Below are 16,995 nucleotides of genomic sequence, written 5' to 3'. Positions count from 1 at the left end.
TGCACAGTCCACTCCTCCAGTGCACAGTCTGGAGTTAGCCTGGACACTCGCCTGGCCGAGCTCCACGTTGACAACGCCGGAGCGCGCCCCGCTTCGCGCCGGCAGGTGGCAGCAGCGCCTCACGGCGGCCGGCTGTCGGACCCGATCCCTCCGGGCGCACCGCGGGCCCCGCCCACCCCGGCCAAGTCGGCGCGCGGCCATTGGCGGAGCGGCGGGGGCGGGGCTCCGGGAGGTGAGCTGAGGGGGCGGGGCCTGGGAGGGGACAAAGCCTGGAAGAGGAAAGGCCGGGACGCGCCCTCTGGTCCCGGGTTGGTGCGGCGGCGGCGTCGGACGCTGGGGCGGCTCGGTTCCTCAGAGGCTGCGGCTGCCGGTACGTGTGGCTGCGGCTGCCGGTGCGTGTGGCTGCGGCTGCCGGTGGCTGGTCAGCGTCCCTTCCCGGGCAGGTAACCTGAGAGGCGCTGCGGGGCGGCTGTTCGGCGAGGCTGTGGTTCCCCTGGAAGCTGGAATGAGGAGGAGGAGGAGGAGGGAGAAGGAAGGAAGCTAGCCGCGAGGCCCGGATGCAGCGAAGGGAGCCCACCCGAGGGCTGTGCGTGGGGAAGGGGTGTGCTGGACGTGTGGCTGGCCTGAGGGAGCGAGTGGACGGCGGGCGGCGTTGCGGGCAGTAACAAGTGCAACGCCAGACCTGCCCGCACGTCGGAAAGCCGAGCCCCGCGCGGGGTGCAGAGAGGACCCAGTCAGGCTGGCTGGGCGAGAGAGCGTTGTTTGCAAAAGAAAGAGTGCAAGGCGAGGACGCCTGCGGTGAAGCCGGTGGACGCGCCCGCCTGGCCAGCCGCCGCCGCTGGGGGAGGGGGAGCCTTCTGGGGCTCCCGGGGTTGAGGTGCAGAGGTCCGGGCGTGGGGGCCTGGGAGGAGGGCCCTGACCCCGCTCCGAGAGGTCTGCAGGCCGGAGGGCGAAGGACCGACGTGCAGTGCCCAGATCCGCTAAGGAGTAGGGCGGGGACACGCCTTGGGACTCGCCCTGCGGGGCGTGCACGCCCAGGCGCCCGCGCCCCTTGACCTCTCCTGCAAACTGCCTGGAGGGCTCCCCCTGCCCTCTGCCCCCGCTCTCTGGTTGGGCGCTGTACTGGAAACCGGACCGACCTGGCTGGGGGCCGCCGTGCCTAACAGCTCTTGAGTTTGTAGAGTGAAACTTCCCATCTCCTTTGGCTTCTGTTTTAGGGAGAGAAACTGACCAGAGAAGGCTGCAAGGGCCAGAGGAGTTGCAGTGACTAGACACCGATCCACCACAAAGGTGAGATTTAGTAATTAACCCCCCCCCATGAGGTTGTGATTTGATTTGTTTAATGTCTTTTAATTTGAAAGTAAGAAAACCAGAGCTCTTCCATCTGCTGATTCACGCCCCTGATTGCCACCTCAGCCAAGGTTGGCCAGGCTCAATGCCAGGAATTGGAGCCCTGTGTGAGGCCCTGTCCTCCCTCCCAGCCCCTCCACTCCCCAAGACTTGAGCCTTGTCACACCCTGTTAGCTCTCAGGGTGCCGCAGCAGGAAACCGGATTAGAAGTGACTAGCCAGGATTCCAGCTAGGATCTCTGAACTGGGGCTACGATGGCCTGACCCCATGCTGAACGCTGGCCAGCCGAGGTCCTGCTGCATAGTTGATTGGGGCCAGGCCTGGCCACTGCATCAGGGTGAGTCTGGAATATTTTCTGAGGTTGCAACTTTCTTTTTTTCTCCAGTCTTCTCTACAGGAGACTATATATGCTGAGGAACTATTATAGCCCATGAACTTAGCTTTTTAAAAAGGGAGAGGGAAGGGGAACCAAAACCTGCCAACCTCAGATTGATGAAAATACAATTGGCTAGGGTGAATGGCTCTTTTTTTTTTAAACTACTCTGTATTACTCCGGGCGTGCATTTTCTAGAATTCCACAAGTATGCCAGGAGACTGGAATTCAGCTGCTTTGAGACTCAGTGAATTGGTGACTTAAGCTTGGAATGGTCATTTCTTCAGAGGTTGTACTTGAGGAGGAGACAGAGAACAAGGGCAAGGGCCTAGAAGTGAGTCCAGGCCAGCCCCTGGCAAGCAACTCCAGAAGCCTACAGTCAGGCTCTAAGTTAAAACTGTGTAAACTTTGTGTATAAATGATGTGAGAAAAAGCTGAAAGGTTTGTTAGGCGTTGTGAAATACAGGGAAATTATGGCTGAGAATGCACTTGCTTTCACTGAGAAGGAATGAGTTGACAGCACACTGTCACTTTTGCATATCTTGCTTGATCCTCTGTTAGCCGCACTTACCGTGAAGGAAAAATAGCAAAGTCATAACTATTGCGCAACAGCTGTTCAGGAACATGGCCACGGAAATGTGGTATCCAGGCCCAGATAAATTCACTGCCTGTTTTTTTTGTTGTTGTTGTTTGTCTTAAAACAGGTATAGCAGTGTGGTTAAATTTGACCACAGTACTTGAAACTGTACTGTAAATTAGAGTTGGAATTACTGAGAAGTAGTTGACTCTTTCAAACCAATTTGCTGATTCCTTATGCTCTACCCGAGTTCCAGAATGTCCCTCAGTAGTGCCCTAGGAAGCCTGGACACCAAACATTGTAAACAGGAGTCTAGATTTACAAATTTGAGAAGTGAAAATGAGCTTGAAGGTTGGGAACATAATCTGGCTTTTCATAAAACGCTGAGGCTTGGGGCCAGTGCTGTGTCAGTAGTGAGTAAGGCTGCCACCTTATCAATATGGCGCTTGCTTCCCATTCAGATCCCTGCTAATGGGCCTGGGAAAGCAGTGGAAGATGGCTCAAGTGCTTGGACCCCTGCAGCCATTTAGGCAGTGAACCAGCTGGGGACAGACAATCTCTCTGTAACTCTCTTCCAAATAAATAAAATGCATCTTTAAAACAACAACAACAACAAAACCACCCGAGGTTACTGTCTAGATAGTCCACTTTTTTTTTCAGATTTACTTTTCTTGTAAAGTCAGATTTATAGAGAGAAGGAAAGACAGAAAGAAAGATCTTCCATCCATTGGTTCTGCCCAAGTGGCCACAACAGCCAGAGCTGAGCCAATCTGAAGCCAGGAGCCAGGAGCCTCCTCCACGTCTTCCATGTGGGGGTGCAGGGTCCCAGGGCTTTAGGCCATCGTTGACTGCTTTCCCAGGTGACAAGCAGGAAGCTAGATGGGAAGTGGGGCCTCTGGGATGTGAACTGGTGCCCATATGGGATCCTGGCGCATGTAGGCAAGGACTTTAGCCACTAGGCCATCGTGCCATTCTTAGATAGTTCATTTTTAATTCTAAGGACCAAATTACTTTAGCTCAACTTTTCAAGAGGAACTGAGTGATAATTTCTTTCAAGCCTCTTCCCTCCTGGTGCAGTCCTCCCCTTTAATTAGGGGACTGAAGGCTGTGTGCAGTTGTGCTGCTGGAGAGGTCCCTTGTGGAGTGATGGGAAGGAGCGAAGGCGTGCCATGGGCCCAGGCCTTGTCCTCTTCCTTCATCAGCAAGCAAAGGACATGGCATCCTTATCATTGCATGTTTTCCAGAGGGCTCACCTTTGCACTCACCTTCCACATACGGGGAATCAGGTGGATTTGAGTGTGCCACTCCTACATCCCATCTTTTTAAAATGATGCGTATACCTAGAAAATGCCACTTCCCTACCTACCTTGCCAGTGACAGCCAAAAGGATGGCATAGGAGTTAGGGTGCCTTGAAGGGAAGCAGGGATGTGCTGGCGGCCTAGGCAGTGGCGTAGCTACAGCCATGTACAGGTGTCTCTGCGTGGCAAGTCGCTTTGATTTTTAGCGCCACATCTGTAATCTGTGTGTTCTCTAGAGAAGCGTGGCTCCACCAGGAGCTCCTCATTTTCAGTCTTGATGTGTTTCTGAATACAGGTCATGAGAACCAGGTGAATTTGCTGACAGGTAGTTAAACCAAAAGAGCCTCTCCAGGGAGGGGAAATATTAGCACTCATCACGCTGCCCATCTTGGGGGCCCAGGAACAAGGAGTTAGATGGAAAATGTTCAGATACACATGATGGTGTAGGAACCCTCTCACTCCAAAGGCAGACCAAATTTAGAATAATGATGGCATGATTAGTGGGCCACATGCTATGGGGTCAGGCTTCCCCATACTCCAGTGAGGTGGTCTTAGGTAAGCTGTTTTTCTTTTAAGGAAAAATAAATGGGAAATTTTGCATTGATAGAGTTGTTGTAAGGGCTTGCTGAGAAATCAGTGTTGAAGCAAGTCGCGATGCCCTGTAAAGAGAAGGCGCAGTCACATCCTGACGGGTCTGTGATGGTTGTCATGTGCTTTTTACACATCTGCTTTGCTGTTGGAGTCATCTCACTGTTTACATGCCATTTCTACTTTGTAACAAAATAAAATGATAAGGCGTGTATGTATCTCATCTTTCTCTTTTTACGTTGATAGACATCAAAATGTCCAAAAAAATCCGTGGCGGTTCTGTGGTGGAGATGCAAGGAGATGAAATGACACGAATTATTTGGGAATTGATTAAAGAAAAACTCATATATCCGTATGTGGAACTGGATCTGCATAGGTAATTACCCCTCCATCTAGCTAGCAATTGGGTGGCATACTTAAGTTTTTTCAAGGTACAGATAGCTTTTTTTTTTTTTTTTACGTAGATGTAGCTACATTTTGTTAACAAAGCTTTATATTTAGCCTACATATATTTAGATGACTCTTACTATCTCCGTGGAACTCTTTCAAATAAATAAATAATTCTTAAAAAAAAAAAGGAGGGGAAAGAAAAACTAAATGACCACTATTTAGAATCAAGAATTATAAGATGAACCAAGTATTTGTGAGGGCTTTCTAGCCAACTACATTGCTTAGATTTTTTTTTTTTGTAATATATCTGTAGTAAAGAATAACAAAGTGTTTGTAGAAAGGGAAAAAGTAGAAGTCTAACAATGAATTAATGAACAGTTTTGTCCTTTCAAGCTCACTTCTCTCAGATCGCTCTAGTGAATGACTGAATTAGAAGTGTCCCTTTCTGAAGCTCTCACACGCAGCACATAAAGAACCCGCACAGTTATTTAATCAGACACACCTTCCTGCATAGCGATCATCTGTGCTCCTTTGTGTGTCTAAAGATTTGGGGACAGATATGAAAGTCTTGATGTCATCGTCGTTTTTTCCCCTTGATGGAGCTCCTAAAATTGCTCTTGTTCTCTGCATATTTGAATTGAGGGGATTTTAGAAAGGTGAAAAAAAAAACAACAACTGAAGACCGGCATAGTAAAAAGTTGAGCAACACTTTTACAGCCAGACAGTTGGTAGCTGTGTGAGTTTGTCCCAACCTAAACTTCTGCCTCAGCATGAGTCCTGGGGACCTGTTATATGCATGGGTGTAGACATTTCATTTGCATCATGTGGTTAGACGCCCTTTTTAATTGTTCTAAACCTAAACTGCTGATACTGTCTAAGAACCATGGTAGAGTGTAGACGCTTGCAGGAGTTCAGTAGGTGTATGATAGGAAATGAAGCCTAAAGGCATCCTCCAAGTGGGTGAAAGGAGTATTTTACAAACACTCTGTTGTTTTAGAATTTACATGACAGTGACTGAACTTGTGGAATTCTTCAGGGATCTGTACAGTAACAGCAAGGATGCTTGAGACTCCTAAATGTGGAAGCTCAGGACTTTGGAAGGGAGTGATCATTAGCAGGAATAGAGTTCAGTGGCTGCCAACTAGTAGATTTTGGAAGGGTCGGTCAAGACTGAAGTTGTTCCAGAATTACTGTTATAACCGATTGGTTCTTTTTGAGGACAGTGCAGTGGTTGCTTTGTTTTATGTAGTTCAGGTCCTTTATTCCTTTTTTTTTTTTTTTGAAAATGTTAAGAATAGAAGCAGAAAACCCACTAATTTGTAAGTAAATTCTTCTAATGAGAAATGGTCCCAAGGAACATGAAAATTGTTGCTACTTGTTGAAGCTGGAATTACGAATTTATAGATATTCAGCATTTCCTATGCAAGAAAATAAAGAGTTCATGGCTTTGGTAGAGCTATATAAACTACCCAAAGGTGGAGCAGGAACAGATTTTATTGAGAAATAAGCCAAGATTACTGTGTCTATGATTGTATCACAAATTGGGATACTTACGGGAAGGAAGGAAGGCAAAAAACTAAACAAATCTAGACGTTACTTACTGCTTCAACAGATTTTGAGGGCTGAAAAACAGACTTGTTTAAAGCCCTGAAAAACAAAATAAGTTGTGACATTATCTTGTTTTTCCTGCTTTGGACAGAGCATCGTGTACTTTAAAACTTTGCAGTCATTTCCTGTGCTCCATGGACAGACAGTGCCCATGTAGCACCGAATGACAGTAGTAATCTGGATGTTGGTGTGTATACTCTGGTGTATACACAACAGTTGATGGGCTGCATTTTTACCCAGTGAACTACTAGCTTCTCTCCAGAACAGAAAGATTGCCCAAGAATTAGGGAAAGGTTCATCTCATGACTAACGAGCATGAGTGAAGAAGGCATTAGCATTTTTGGCATTAATTGCCTCTCTCTTCTTCCCACGCCTTCAGTGTCAAAATAAGTCTTCTAAGCTTTCCACCCCCTTAACCTCTAAAGTACAATATTTACTAAGGAATAAGTAGGTAGCGCCTAGTCATACACTTATATGCTAATTATATGGAGGGAAACTGGGGCAAAAGTTTGCTGAAGTGCTGTTACTGCCTCTGTATGGTAAAGAACAGGACGCAAAGGGGCAGAGGTCAGTGGGTCCCAGGTTAGCTTCCTGATAGCTTCTCACTACCACTCGGGGATCATGGTCCAGCTGTCTGGCCTCTCTCAATTCCTTCTTTAATTAGCAGCCAGTTTGTGTGTTGAGGACATGCTAACACTGAAAATTGGAAGGTGTAGGTGTGTTTGGTGCCTTGTTTTCTGTGTGGCAAGCTCTGCATGCCACTTCTTGGTCATAGATTATAACCCATCAGTGTAACTGAAAAGTGAGTTTATACTTTGTCTCCTCCCAAGCTATGATTTGGGTATAGAGAACCGTGATGCCACCAATGACCAGGTCACCAAGGATGCTGCAGAAGCTATAAAGAAGTACAACGTGGGCGTCAAGTGTGCTACCATCACCCCCGATGAGAAGAGAGTGGAAGAGTTCAAGCTGAAACAAATGTGGAAGTCGCCTAATGGCACCATCCGAAATATTCTGGGTGGCACTGTCTTCAGAGAAGCTATTATCTGTAAAAACATCCCCCGGCTTGTGACTGGATGGGTGAAACCCATCATCATAGGCCGCCATGCTTATGGGGATCAAGTAAGTCATTTTGGCGTAATTCAGTATTCATTTTCACTCTCTTTTTTTTTTTTTAATTTGTTTTTTTAAATTGGAAAGTCAGATATACAGAAAGGAGGAGAGACAGAGAGGAAGATCTTCCGTCTGATGATTCACTCCCCAAGTGACAGCAATGGCCAGAGCTGAGCCAATCCAGAGCCAGGAGCCTCTTCTGGGTCTCCCACATGGGTGCAGGGTCCCAAGGTTTTAGGCCGTCCTCAACTGCTTTCCCAGGCCAGAAGCAGGGAGCTGGATGGGAAGTGGAGCTGCTGGGATTAGAACTGGCACCCACATGGGATCACGGCACATTCAAGGCAAGGACCTTAGCCGCTGGGTCAGCCAGCTGGCTCCTTGAGGGTCAGGTCAAACTCACAACCCCTTTTGTTTTTTCATTTTAATTTTTTTAGAAATCTGTATGAGTTTAATGTACATGGTCTCCCAGTAGCTACCTTCTGGAATTCTCTGGACCTGTTCAGCTTCGTCTTTTAAAAGAAAAGGTTAAGCTACAATGTCTAGTCTGTCCAGGTGTCTTCTATCTCTATTTTGTGATTCTTTATAATTCTTAGATAGTTTTCTTTTTTTAATACTTCTTTCCCCATCTGTTAGTACAGAGCAACTGATTTTGTTGTTCCTGGGCCTGGGAAGGTAGAGATAACCTACACACCAAATGATGGATCCCAGAAGGTGACCTACCTCGTACATAACTTTGAAGGTATGTATGAGTCATCCGAAGATACAACTTTTGGTTTTTACACATCATTTAGACAATATTATAATCTTTTTAAAGGTGTTTGTATGACTGCCTAAAGATAATACTATAATCTAGTATTTCTGCAGGATCCAAAATATAATATAAAATATTGGGCTCCATGCTTTCCTGCAGCATGGATAAAGGTGCGTAGGACTTAGGCACCCTTGTGGAAAGGTACGTAGGTTAAGGCAAGGAAATCGTATAGACAGGAAATGTGAGCACGAGTCTGCACACAATCGTATAAACATCAATAGACCCAAATGAGTTGCCATATAATCCTGTCCTTTGCTTCAGTAGGCTTTATATTTGGGAAGCATTGTGTATTTCCTGAAATCTTGTCCTCTCTTTATACTATGCAAGTAGAACATTTACTTTTTGCCTTTTCTTTACTGTGCTGTCCCTGCTGCTTCCAAGGTCTGTTTTGGCAAACCCTATGCAAAAGTTGCTGAAAAAATCTAATGAGCCCTCTTCTTGACTCTTGAAGTTGAGAGTGCTTACATAAACAAAAATCTCAACTCTTCTCAAAATTGTTTTCCTTGCCTCTTCTAAACAATGCCGTCTTAATAAAATGCAACTCTTCAGGTTTCCATACCTTTCACAATCACCTTTCCTGCCAAGTTAACCCTAGGCTTTGGCAAGGGTTCAGTTGTGTTTCAGTAACAACAGAGTCCAACATGTACGCATTTTCTACCAATTATAGCAGGAGCACTCAACATCCTCTAGGAAATTATTTTCATTCAGTTTTTAAATTGCAAATTTTTCTTAGTGACTATGAATATTTTCATAAAATTTAAGATGTACACTGAATATTGTTAAAGCATGTAAGAAATAATCTCACAATTATTTGCCCTTTCTTGTTCAGAGCAATCATTTCTCATATGTCATACTTCAGCGTGTTCAGGATCCTAAAGGCTATGTTTGTCTGATTTCTATTCCTCTGCTAAACAAGCTAGAATGTTTTTATCTAGAACTGACTTTCCTGCCATTTTGTGCCTTGGGAACTTGTGAAATATTCCATGCAGACACAGTCTTGACCCTGCTGAAGGCTGGGGGCTATGATGTAGATGACATAAGCTTGGTGACAACTGTCCTGCATTTACCGTTTTCCTTTCATTGGTTTTCCCTGGCAGATTGTGGTGGCGTTGCCATGGGAATGTACAATCAGGATAAATCAATTGAGGATTTTGCACACAGTTCCTTCCAGATGGCTCTGTCTAAGGGTTGGCCTTTGTATCTTAGCACCAAAAACACTATTCTGAAGAAATATGATGGGCGTTTTAAGGATATCTTTCAGGAGATATATGACAAGTAAGTAACTGTTCTTTTTTCCCTTTTCCTTTCTTAAGTCAGTTGACATGAATGGGATAGACACTGCATCATCCCCCTTACCCTTTCAATTCTGGAACAAATCAAGTAAAAAAGATAATGACATTTGGGGAGTGAGCCAGTGAGTGGGTGATTTCCCCATGTCTCTTGTCACTCTGCTTTTCAAATAAAATGAAAGTAAATGTGCTCTCAAATACGGGTCCCAAAGTAATTGTTTTTTTCATGTTGTGATTGTTTAATATTTGAATAAACATACTCTTAGTAATAGAAGGCTCTAATTTTTTAATTGTATGACTTCCTGAGTTAGGAACATTTCCTGTGTTTCTGAAGCCTGTTATGATTTAAAACTGACTTAGTGCAGTCGTTTGAACTTCAGTCTAAGTTTATACGAACTTTCGATTCGCAACACATGAAGTGAGCGTGTGTTCATTTTGAAGATGGATAAATTCCTTTTAGGTTGCCTCTTCCTACTGCCTGGTTATGTCCCACGCAGAAACTGTCCTTAGTATGTAGTTTTCACAATGCTCTTAAGCAATGGACTGGTCCCTTTCCTCCTCTTTAGTACATCTTAAAATAAACAAATACTCGGTAATCTGAGTTGTAATATTTGAAACTGAGGAAAGTAAAGAAGCAGTTGGAATACCATCTGATTTGATTCTCACACCTTCCCTGCATGGCAGGTGATGCCACAGCTGCAGCTGGGCTGAGCAAGGGATTCACAGCTGGAGAGTGGTTGACATCTCAGCCTGCCTCTGCCAGAGGCCCATGTGTCTGCTGCTTTCTTGTCCTGTATCCTTCCCCAACCTGCACCTGCTGTCGGAGACGCGGATGATACCTCCTACAAAGCCAGCTTCCTTCTTGGTTGTTTTTTTTTTTTTTCTCTTGTTTCTTAGGCAGTACAAAGCTAAATTTGAAGCCCAGAAGATCTGGTATGAACATAGGCTTATTGATGACATGGTGGCCCAAGCAATGAAATCAGAAGGAGGCTTCATCTGGGCCTGTAAAAATTATGATGGTGATGTGCAGTCAGACTCCGTGGCCCAAGGTAAGGGTGTCAGAGGAACAAGTGGAGATTGGGGCCTGGTCTGAAGCCATTACATCCTTGCATGGTGACTCTTCATTTGGAAAGAGGGAGTTTGTGTCTCTGTGTTATGTTATCACTGCAAGGTGCCATCGTCCATCTAAAATCAAGCTCACGGGGTGGGCGTTTAACCTAGCAGTGAAGATGCCCATGTGCTGCATTACAGTCTCTGGTTCAGGTCTGAGCTCTTGTTCCTGACTCCTGGTTCCTGCCGGAGCAGACCCTGAAAGGCTTCAGTGATGACTCAAGAGATGGGGTTCCTGCCACCTACATGGCAGACTTGGGTTGCATTTCTGGCTCCTGGCACAGCCGGAGCTGGCGCAGCCCCAGTGATTGCAAGTATTTGGGGGGTGAACTGGCGGATGAGCATACTCACCCTCTGTCACTCTCTTCTCTGCTCCTCTCTCCTTTTTCTCTTCTCCCCCAAATCCTCCACTCAAATTTTAAATCAAACTAGCCTCAGAGCAGGAAAGTGACTCACAGACTCGGGAGTGATGGACTTGGTTGACACTGTCGCCTCAACCTTGGATGATGACAGTTTTCCTCTCAGCCTTTTCCTTGCTTAACATTTTCAAGCCTCCAACCAGTAGCCAGCCCTCCCTCTCCCTGCCCTCATGCTCCTTCTGGTGAAAATGTGCACGCCCAGGGCACCATGTGTCATGAGCAAGGCAGCAGGTGTGTTCAAAAACTCATTCCTGGCTGGCAGCAGGTCTGAAGCATGTTCTTTCTGCCAGCCTTGAAGTAGATTCTAACACTGGGAAGCAAATGCTTTCCTTAACATTCAGCATGAGGGCATTGAGCAAAGAGTCCAGGGCTATTCACAGAAATGCTGCGGTCTTTATATCAGGAGTGAAAGCCAGAGCAGCAGAAATTCTCCTTTCCCTGCCCACTTCCTCACGACCTTGGCCCTCGCTTTCAGTTACCCAGAGTACTTAAGGGGAGCTGGAATGTCCTCAGACAAGTGTTTGTGCTAACTTTATGTTTGCTCTCCCTACGAGGCACTACTTTTTTCTCTCTCTTAAAGTTAAGCATCTCTTATCAGTTTGGACAAGTGGACCCCAACTCAGCAGGCGATAATTTGACATCAGATAAATTCATTGCACAACACTGTCTTTCCCCTCATTTCCCCTTCTGTTTTTCTAAGTCCTCAGATTATTTGTACGATAGAGGAAGGGGTGGTGCAGCCTTGTAAAGGCTGCATGGCGGATAAGGAAAACTATTCCTAATAATTAACTTTTTGGAAAAAGATCCATTATAATCCCATCATTTCAGGTATCCTCATGACAAAGAAGAGAGGATCTAGAAGAATATTTCAAATAAGTATCAAGCTATGGAGGTTCAAAGGAATTTGAAATGAAAGTTCTGAAGTATAGTATACAGTAGAGGACTTAGCAGGCCTGGAGCCAAGACTGAGTTTCTTTCTCTGTTTCTTTCTTGCTCTGTAATTCTGCCTTTTAAATAAACTCTTAAAAAAAAAAAAGGTAAAAACATACAACTAAAAAAAAACAAATTGGGGTATTCACAAAACTTCAGACCAATATGGTAATAGGAAATAAACTACAAATCCTTGTAGAAATTTCTTTGTTTTGTTTTGTTTTGAAGATTTATATGTTTTTATTGGAAAGGCAGATTTACACAGAGAAGGAGAGACATTCTTCTCCCACTGATTCACTCTCAAAGTGGCTGCAACAGCTGGAGCTGAGCCAATCTGAAGCCAGGAACTTCCTCTGGGTCTCCCATTCAGGTGCAGGGTCCCAAGGCTTTGGGCCATCCTTAACGGTTCTCCCAGGCCATAAGCAGGAAGCTGGATGGGAAGTGGAGCAGCCGGGACATGAAACAGCACCCATTTGGGATCCTGGCAGTGGCAAGATGAAGATTTAGCCACTAGGCTATCGCGACGGTCCCTCTTCCAGAAATTTCTAACTATACTGAAAGAATATAAGAGAAAAGGAAATTTTTCTGCATACTCTCATCTCCAAAAAAGATATCCGACTGCGATAGGTTTCTATTATAACCCTTACAGGTATTCTTGGGAGGTAGCAAAAATGGAGAAAAGGGGTTCTTGAAAAAATCCAAATGCAACAATGTGAACAAAAAGGAGAACTCAATTGTAATAGGATACCACAGAAGAGAAGATTTTCTAATGGATTAAGAAAGCAAGGAAAGGCAAGCGAGGCAGTCTTGTAGCCGATTCTTCCTGCTTTTACCTGCTTTCTCTCCCACTCCCAGCCTGTGAACTGCTGAGTTGTTACTGTGTGCCCAGAACCATTTTAAGGAATATGCTAATGCATTATCTTCGTGAATTTGTGTACATTCAGTCAATCCCACAGTAACTCTGAAAATTAGGTGCTTTTAAAAAGATTTATTTACTTTTATTGGAAAGACAGATATACAGAGAGAAGGAGATACAGAGAGAAAAGGTCTGTCCGCTGGTTCACTCCCCAAGTGGCCGCAATGGCTGGAGCTGAGCCAATCCGAAGCCGGGAGCCGGGAGCTTCTTCCAGGTCTCCCATGTAGGTGTAGCATCCCAAGCCTTTAGGCTGCAAGCAGGGAACTGGGTGGGAAGTGGAGCAGCTGTGATATGAACTGGCACCCATATGGGCTATCAGTGCATGCAAGGCGAGGACTTTAGCCACTAGGCCAAGCCGCTGGGCCCAATTAGGTATTTTTTTAATGGTAAGAAAACTGAGCCAAAATAGCTTTGAAATCACAAAACGAGGACTGAATAGGCTACCAGACCCCGAATCCTTTTCCCTAAGGAAAACAATCAGCGTTTGCTGAGTCTGAAGCAGGGAGCCTGCTTTCTGAAAGGGAGTGGAGTTAGATGACTGCCTGTGCTCATGGTCCCCAGGATCTGTCCAGGATAGTCATATACTCTCTTCATCCGGTTGAACCCCATACCTCATGCATGTTCTGCCACTCACAGGGTATGGCTCCCTTGGCATGATGACCAGTGTGCTGGTTTGCCCAGATGGCAAGACAGTGGAAGCAGAGGCTGCCCATGGGACTGTAACACGTCACTACCGCATGTACCAGAAGGGACAGGAGACATCCACCAACCCCATTGGTAAGATGACACTCACTTCTGCATTGCTTGCATTGGCTTCTCCAGCAGAGGTCTCCAGAGGGACTCAGATGGGTCCCTGTGGCTGCTCGGTTCATGCGTGCAAAGTCATCACACATGATGTGTGCTTCCCTATTATGTGGGAGATGAAATGTTATGAAGAAATCGACAGTCGATCTTTTTCTTTGCCCCGGGTGTGGTGAAGGTCATGGAGGGCTAGGAGCTTAACAGCCGCATGGGTAGATCGTTCCAACAAGATGTCAAGGACAGCACCTTGTAAAAAGAGATTACAACTCGGAAAGAAGAGACAGAAATAGACTAGAGAAGAGATGGGGACGGTTTCTAACTCAGTCAATACCTTAAGGTTCAGCGTGAGTGTCACACTGTGAAAATATGCTGTCCTAACATTTCTGTTTGGTAAAATGCTCCCAGCTATCCTAAAGCTTCCAGTCCATATGATTAGCATCTAATAAAGTCAATCAAGTACACACACAAAAAAACTGTTCTGTTTGGAGGGACTGTGAGACACTTGGGAATTCTTGTATGCAGGATAATAGAAATTCGTGTGTGTTGAGGATATTTCTCCCCTCTCTTAGCTTCCATTTTTGCCTGGACCAGAGGATTAGCCCACAGAGCCAAGCTGGATAACAACAAAGAGCTCGGCTTCTTTGCAAATGCCTTAGAGGAAGTCTGTATTGAGACCATTGAGGCTGGCTTCATGACCAAGGACCTGGCAGCTTGCATTAAAGGTTTGCCGAAGTAAGTCAAATTGCCATGTAGCGTCACCGGGTTGAAAACATCAGTGCTATTTGGAATTGTAGGGATCAGCAGACATGGGTAAATTATTGGATAAGGAACATTTTCAGCTTAGTGGGACACAGAGCTTTTTCACACACTTTTTTTATGTAACTACTGAACTTTGCCTCTGCTGTTGTAGCAGGGAAGCAATCAGTGAATGGGTGTGGCTCCATGCCAATCAGACTTCTGTGTACAAAACCAGGCTACAGATTAGCCCTTGGGCCACACTGCAGCTTGCTAACCTCTTGTTGACAGTCCTTGAATACCAAGGTTCTATTTATTTTAAGAACAAAATCATAGATAACTACAAACAAATGGACATCTGAGATTACTTTATTCTCTTTTATTTAAAAATGAAAAAAGTAAGCGGCACTGGTGATAACTGATTGCACCTGCTTACTTCACTAGCTGCATCCTGCCCAGAGATTTGCTAAGACCACGGCAGCCGTTGTCACTGCTGGATCAGCTACTGGCCAGAAACTGCTCTCTCAAAGCAGAGTTGGAGTTTAACACTGATACTGTGTCCCAACCCATCTGTCCTCAAAAGATCTCAGTTCAGGCCAGTATAGACCACAGAAAAGGAAACCTAGAAGTGTTTCTTAGCTTAAATGCCCAGCAAGAATACAGTGTTCAGTGTTCAGTACAGCACCTCTGTGGCTTATTACATAGGCACCCGTCGGCAGCGTTTAGGTCAGCAAGTCCTCTGTCTTATTTTTCTTAAATCTTAAGGAATGTGCATATATATTATGAGAAATAAAGAGTGTCAAAGCTTTTTATAAAGAACGTGAAATGGTTTGTGGGAATGTGGGTAAAGGTGGAACAATTGTACAGATAGGTTTTTGTTTTGCTTAAGAATGAGGAAGAAGTGGGATGACTTTAGTCTCACCAACTTGAAACTGAACTGAAACCCGGCAGTGGCGTGACCCTCAAAGCTGTGTGAAGATGGCTGCCCCCTGCGGGCTGCCCACAGAGCCTGTGTCCCAAGCCTCTCCAGCAGCCTTAAGCATAGTCATTGTGTGCAGGTTTGGCCCTTGTTGATACCCATTAGCCTTCTTCTAGCAGGACATAGAATATTAATGTATCATTTCTAGGATTATCCTACACCTGGTCCTCTGTCAGAAATAAACTCAATTTTTCTTCTGTCCTGTTTCCTTCCCTCCTAGCGTGCAGCGTTCTGACTACTTGAACACATTTGAGTTCATGGATAAACTTGGAGAAAACTTGAAGATAAAGCTCTCTCAGGCGAAGCTTTAAGGTCCCTGGGCTTCAGAGAAGTGCTTTTTGGTAACTAGGTCCACAGGTTTACATTTTTTCTGTGTAACACTCAAGGGTAAAAGTGAAATCAACTTTGTAATTTGTTTAGAAGCTGGCGTCTATCTTTTCTATACGTTTACAGCCTTTTTCTTATTCATGCAGCTTTTGCCACCTTGGTGAATGTGGCAATGGAATATTGTTTTTTTTTAAAAAAAATTATTTTCTGGTAGCTGCCCACAAATTACTTAAGTATCATTCGTATTCACTGTCACTTTTTCTCATGTTCTAAATGACCAAAACAAAAGTGCTTGAAAGGGTAAATGACAACCATGGAGCTGTTTCTTAAAGTCAGAGAGAACTACAGATTCACTGCCTTTCTGTCCTGCCAAGGACCCTGGGCACCGAGAGGCTTTGGTGTTACAGCTTTACCCCCTAGAGGGCACGTGATCAAAACAAAGCCCGAGTAGAGGTAAACTGTGTTGAAACACTGCAGTCCTTTTTATGAAGATCTTGTTGAATGTTGCAAATATGTTGAGTATTTTCAAGGCCACTGCAGAGTATGGAATCCAGAATAAATACCACCCAGAGGTGTGCCCTCTGTTTGTCTCTTCCTGCTCTTGACCTGGCCTGACCTGAGTATTATGCGACCTGAACTAGCCTATGTCATCCAAGTGCAATAATGTAAGTGGCACCTTTTTAGGCTTCTGCTGACCCCTTTCATTTCTTTAATATAAATGTGATTCTCAGAAGTTGATATTAAACACTATTATAGTCCTGTTCTTTATCTGAACTGTTAATTTTAATTAAAATTGTTCATTCAAATTAAGTGCTGGCTTCTTCTGAGTATTTATTTACTGCTTAGGTGCCAAGAACCGTGCTACATCCTGGTCATAGGCATTTGATCTGTGTTCTCAAGAAGCTTACTTTGGGGGAAATGGAGAAGTTAAACAGATTCAGAGGCCCATGCTGCAGTGAAGGGAAGGAAGATTAACAATGAAAGTAAAGGGATGATTAAGGAATAATATAGACTCCATGCACATGCTAAGGAATTTAAGCATTATTTTACAAGTTAACAGGAGGAGCCAAGGATGACTTTTTTTTTTAATATTAAGATTTATATTTAATTTTTTTATTGGAAAGCCAGATACACAGAGAGAAGGAGAGATGGAGAGAAAGATCTTCCATCCACTAGTTCACTCCCCAGGTGGCCTCAACAGCAGGAACAGAACTGATCCGAAGCCAGGAGCCAGGAGCTTCTTCCAGGTCTCCCACTCAGGTGCAGAGTCCCGAAGCTTTGGGCTATCCTTGACTGCTTCACTTCCCACAAGCAGGAAGCTGGATGGGAAGTGAAGCAGTCAGGACACTGGCGCCAATATGGAATCCTGGCGCATACAAG

The 16,995-nt window shown here is 45.0% G+C and overlaps 1 protein-coding gene across 1 annotated transcript; it reads left to right on the top strand.

Moving 5' to 3' along the window:
* The first annotated feature begins 319 nt into the window (after window positions 1-319).
* Window positions 320-16,425, top strand: IDH1 (isocitrate dehydrogenase (NADP(+)) 1). The gene is made up of 10 exons (XM_040984568.1): window positions 320-443; window positions 1,218-1,290; window positions 4,426-4,563; window positions 7,016-7,307; window positions 7,932-8,037; window positions 9,207-9,384; window positions 10,296-10,447; window positions 13,410-13,550; window positions 14,144-14,306; window positions 15,509-16,425. The coding sequence occupies exons 3-10, from the start codon at window positions 4,442-4,444 to the stop codon at window positions 15,597-15,599; spliced, it is 1,245 nt and encodes a 414-aa protein (XP_040840502.1). The 5' UTR covers window positions 320-443; window positions 1,218-1,290; window positions 4,426-4,441; the 3' UTR covers window positions 15,600-16,425.
* Window positions 16,426-16,995: the final 570 nt, after the last annotated feature.

The sequence above is a fragment of the Ochotona curzoniae genome, unplaced genomic scaffold, assembly GCF_017591425.1.
Source record: "Ochotona curzoniae isolate NIBS_2020 unplaced genomic scaffold, NIBS_Ocur_1.0 contig_4148, whole genome shotgun sequence".
NCBI lineage: Eukaryota > Metazoa > Chordata > Mammalia > Lagomorpha > Ochotonidae > Ochotona > Ochotona curzoniae.
Note: the sequence above shows the minus strand (reverse complement) of the source record. Positions and strands in the feature narration are given on the sequence as shown.